The 4,571-nt window shown below is 33.9% G+C and overlaps 1 protein-coding gene across 1 annotated transcript; it reads right to left on the bottom strand.

The window, feature by feature from the left end:
• Positions 1-2,844: 2,844 nt before the first annotated feature.
• LOC104985929 (olfactory receptor 9K2-like) lies at positions 2,845-3,813 on the bottom strand. Its single transcript, XM_010836318.1, has one exon. It carries the CDS (start codon positions 3,811-3,813, stop codon positions 2,845-2,847), a length of 969 nt encoding a protein of 322 aa, XP_010834620.1.
• Between the last annotated feature and the right edge of the window lie 758 nt (positions 3,814-4,571).

The raw sequence follows: 4,571 nt of genomic DNA, 5'->3' as shown, positions 1-4,571 counted from the left end.
AGGAAAACACACTAGGCAAACACATATGAACACATATCAGCTGTATTCGCAATATCTAAAAGCTGATCAAACATTAATTGCCCATTTGTTTAAGAGTGCATAAACAAAATTTGGAATATATGTACAATGGAAAATGGAAAATTACTCAGCAATAAAAAGAATGGGTTATTTATACATGATAAAATGAAGAAATCTCAAAATCATTTTACACAGTGAGGAAGCCTGAGAGAAAAGATGACATGGTGTATGATTCTATTACATACCTTCCAGATCACTGGTTATCTGGAGATGGGTTTGGAGGGAAGAATGGTCTGAAAAGAGGCCTAATCAACCATTTGGAAATGAAGGAAATATTCTGTATCTTGATGTGGTGGTGGTTTCATTGGCCACAAAACTCACAGAGTTGTTCACTTTAAATACATACTGTATATTTCAAACCAATTATTCCTCAATAAAGTGTTTAAAAAAATAATGTGCAGGTCTTCTTTAGATCCAAGAATTTATATTTTTGAGCATTGATTGGCAAAACTAATACAATATTGTAAAGTTTAAAAATAAAATAAAATTTAAAAAAAACATCTTTTTTTTTTTGAAAAAATTTCATCTTTACCTGAAGAATAGGAAGCTGCACAATAAAATGGAAAGTTTAGTTTTGCTTATTCATAATAATTATATATTTATTATTTTAACTAACAATTTATTTAGATATTTCTTATATTCAAAATGGAATATTAAAAACAGGCTAAATTTTTAAATATTATTGTTGTTAGTGTAGCAGCAGCTTAGAGAGGAGTAAATACCATGAACACTCCCATTTAGTAAAATTAGCTAGTTATGACTGTACAATCAGCTATAATTATAAATGTACTGGGATGCCACAAGATGAGATTAAAGTAGTAATAATGTTTTAGATAAATGTGGTCTTCAATTTATTTAGGCATGTTTTACTATCACTCTTTTGCTTGTAAATACAGAATCTTTCATGCAACACGCTGAGTCCTATAATGGAACAAGCCTTCAGGAAATTCGTAATTCTTTTCAGTTTCACCTCACCTAAATCCCAGGCACAGGTTCTTTGCTCACTGGACCTTAGTATTCTTTTATTAAACTGAGAAATAAGAGTTTCTGTAAAGTCAAGACAGTTGACTATCAAGCACATAGGCAAACCAGGATGAGAAAGCTCAGTCTGACCTGACTTTATTTTATTAATTCTTAATGACTAACTGTTATTACTCATACTTTTCTTCTCATTTTTTTAGGCGGTATTTCCCCAGAGATGCTCAAACATTAGAAGTTATTACTCACTTCTAGCTTTTTTTAACTTTATCACCATTAATTAATATTCAGTTTAGTTTATCTATAATTTTAAAGGTATTCCCTCTCTTCACTGTCATAAGACAGTGATTATCTTCTTCTATGAATATTTATCTACCACAAGTTTCCAACGTGATTTTTCTAAAATGTCAATTAGAAAAATCCCTAGTGCTTCCCTGTGGTCTGCAGAAAATAAGCCAACCTCCTTTTCTTCTTATATAGTTGTGCACAATTTCCACGAATTTCCTTTTAAGTCTTAAATCTCACTCCCTCACTTTTACATTAATATCAGGAATTAAATTTTTGGAAGTTTAACATATCATTATTTAATTGCCTTTGCCCAGAAACTTTTCTATTTCACCTTGCTCAAGTTCATTTATGTTTACAAATGTACTTATGAAGTTTTCCCTGATAATTTATATTACTCATCTGTAGAAGCTCCTCTGTCTTTGTAATTTCTAGCCTTGTGGCTCAGGTGGTAAAGAATCTGCCTACAATGTGGAAGACCTGGGTTCAATCCCTGGGTTGGGAAGATCCCCTGGAGAAGGAAAGGGCTACCCACTCCAGTATCCTGGCCTAGAGAATTCCATGGACTGCCCATAGAGTTGCAAAGATTTGGACATGACTGAGCAACTTTCACTCACTTTATTCACTGGGTTTACCATATGACACATTATTAATAGCTTTCTATTTAGCTATTTTTTCCATCAATTAGTTTGAGCTCAAGTACAGAAAGCATTTAAAATTGGGAATTTTTATAGGGCACAGTGTATATAAAACTTCAATAAGTGTTAATTTGATGAATGAATTCTCACTAAGGCATATATAACAAAATATGAATTATATTTACTGTTGTTTATTTGTATTACAGTTTCCTTGTGAAAAGGTATAATTTTAAAAAACAATTATCAGTTTTATTTATCAGTTTATCAGTTTATTCAAATGAAGGGGAGAAATAATAATGATTCAGCCAAGAAACCATTAGATAAATGTGCCACTTGGTTAGCCTCTGGACAATTAAGAGTTACTTACATTTCACACTTGAGACTGTGTACTGCTGAGTATCTGATTCTCTCAGTAGATATTCACAAAGATTTCTTTAGTAAATCTGGTATTTTGTTCTATCTTTCTTAATACATCAGACTGTGTTACCTCTACCAAGTGTGTGTGTACATATATATATATATATATATACACACACATAACACATGATACTGATTCCAGATAAAAAATATATTCCAAACAACAGCCTCAAAGAGTCAGAAGTTGGAATATATATGTCCTAAAAACAAATTACATGGAAACCATTATCATTATCCAAAAGGAAGTACAGAGAAAGTCATTCCATTCCAAATCAACAGCCAGACAAAATAGAGTCCATCTTCCTGATGTATGTATTCTGATTAGGTCCAAATACATCTTCCAAAGTATATATTCTTAATATATGGGATTCAAACAAATGAAGTCTCAAGATTTGAATCAGTGCTTCTCTAAGTTATTATAAAGCTCAGCACTTTCAGAATATTACATTTACTTAATTCTATTTTCAGTTAATATAGAAATAAATAAAAATAGGTTTTTCCCCAGGATCTTCCTCAGAGCTTCTTTGACATCTTTGTTTCTCAGAGAGTAAATCAAAGGATTCAACATGGGAGTGACCAGGGTGTAACACAAGGAGGCCACTTTACTCAGCTCAGGAAATCTGTCAGGGATGACATACATAAAGATGATGGCACCATACAATACACTCACGACTCCCAGGTGAGAGCTGCAAGTGAAGACTTTCTTTCGCCCCTCAGTGGAGCGTATTTTTAGAACTGTGGATACAATATATATATAAGACACAGTAATGACAATTATGGTAGGCAAAATGATAATGGTGCATAGGAAAAAGGATACCATATTAGGAATATAGAGATCAGAACAAGAAATCCTCAGAAGTGGACGCTCATCACAGTAAAAATGGTCAATGTTCCGAGAAGCACAAAAGGATAAAGTAAATGTCATGATGGTCTCAATAACTGAGCTGATACAGCCAAAAAAATAGGAACCAGCCACAAACTGAACACAGAGATGTGTTGACATTTGGACAGAATAGAGGAGTGGGTTGCAGATGGCAATGAAGCGGTCATAAGCCATGACTGCCAGGAGAAATCCCTCGGAAACAATGAAGAGGTCAAAGAGAAACAGCTGGGTCACACAGCCTGCATAGGAGATGGACTTGCTCTCAGACCAGAAGTTGCTCATAGCCTTGGGTGCAATAACAGATGAATAGAAGAGATCAACGAAGGACAGGTTGCCTAGGAAGAAATACATTGGTGTGTTCAGCCGGGGATCAGTTATAATAATGACCATCATGCCAACATTCCCTAGAAGGATCATGGCATAGACAAGCAGAAAAAACAGGAAGAGGAGGATGTGGAACTCTGGGTGGACCTTGAAGCCGACAAGAATGAAGTCAGTCACTTCTGAGTGGTTGCTTGTTTCCCTGTCACCCATGGCAGAAATCTGCTGAGAGGCACAAGGCAAAATAAATGAAACTGTGGCTTTGACTCTAGTGCTATTAATACTTTCTTAAATGTAGAATTAAATTACTTACTGCTTAATAAGATATTGCATACAAAACAATTTTAATGTCAGGAATATGCTGGAATTTGAAGTAGATGTCATTAGGCTTCTTAAACTGTTATTCTATTAAGCAGTGAAAGATATCCTTTGGTTATTTTAGTTAAATCATAATTGGCAGGTGTTTCTGCAAGAAATTAGCCTATTTTATTGCCTAAAATCACTCACATTCTAAATTTCTATCCTTAAAATGTTTATAGCTAGATGCTTTCTTCATCTAAAATTGTAGTATGCACATTATCTAAAATAAAAGTATCTCATGTAATCTATGCTACTGCTGCTAAGTCACTTCAGTCATGTCTGACTCTGTGCGATCCCATAGACGGCCTCCTACCAGGCTCCCCCATCCATGGGATTCTTCAGGCAAGAACACTGGAGTGGGTTGCCATTTCCTTCTCCAATGTAATCTATATGATAGTTATATGATAGTGTTTACAGCCCTCATGAGAACGAAGTTAGTGTTTGATTCATTACATGACAGTAGTAAATAAATTGAAAATAATTTTACCTTATTTAGCTCAATATGTTTCATTTTCCTTATTTATGTAGGCCAACTTTGAAAATAGAATAAAATAGACATTATTGGCATAATTGAAAACATCCAAAATTCACTAAGTGAAGATAAAGTTCTC

Source organism: Bison bison, unplaced genomic scaffold, assembly GCF_000754665.1.
Source record: "Bison bison bison isolate TAMUID 2011002044 unplaced genomic scaffold, Bison_UMD1.0 scf7180017864062, whole genome shotgun sequence".
In the NCBI taxonomy this organism is placed as follows: domain Eukaryota; kingdom Metazoa; phylum Chordata; class Mammalia; order Artiodactyla; family Bovidae; genus Bison; species Bison bison.
Note: the sequence above shows the minus strand (reverse complement) of the source record. Positions and strands in the feature narration are given on the sequence as shown.

Coding starts and splice junctions, on each gene's coding strand:
- LOC104985929 (XM_010836318.1), bottom strand. CDS start 3,813: ATGGGTGACAGGGAAACAAGCAACCACTCAGAAGTGACTGACTTCATT.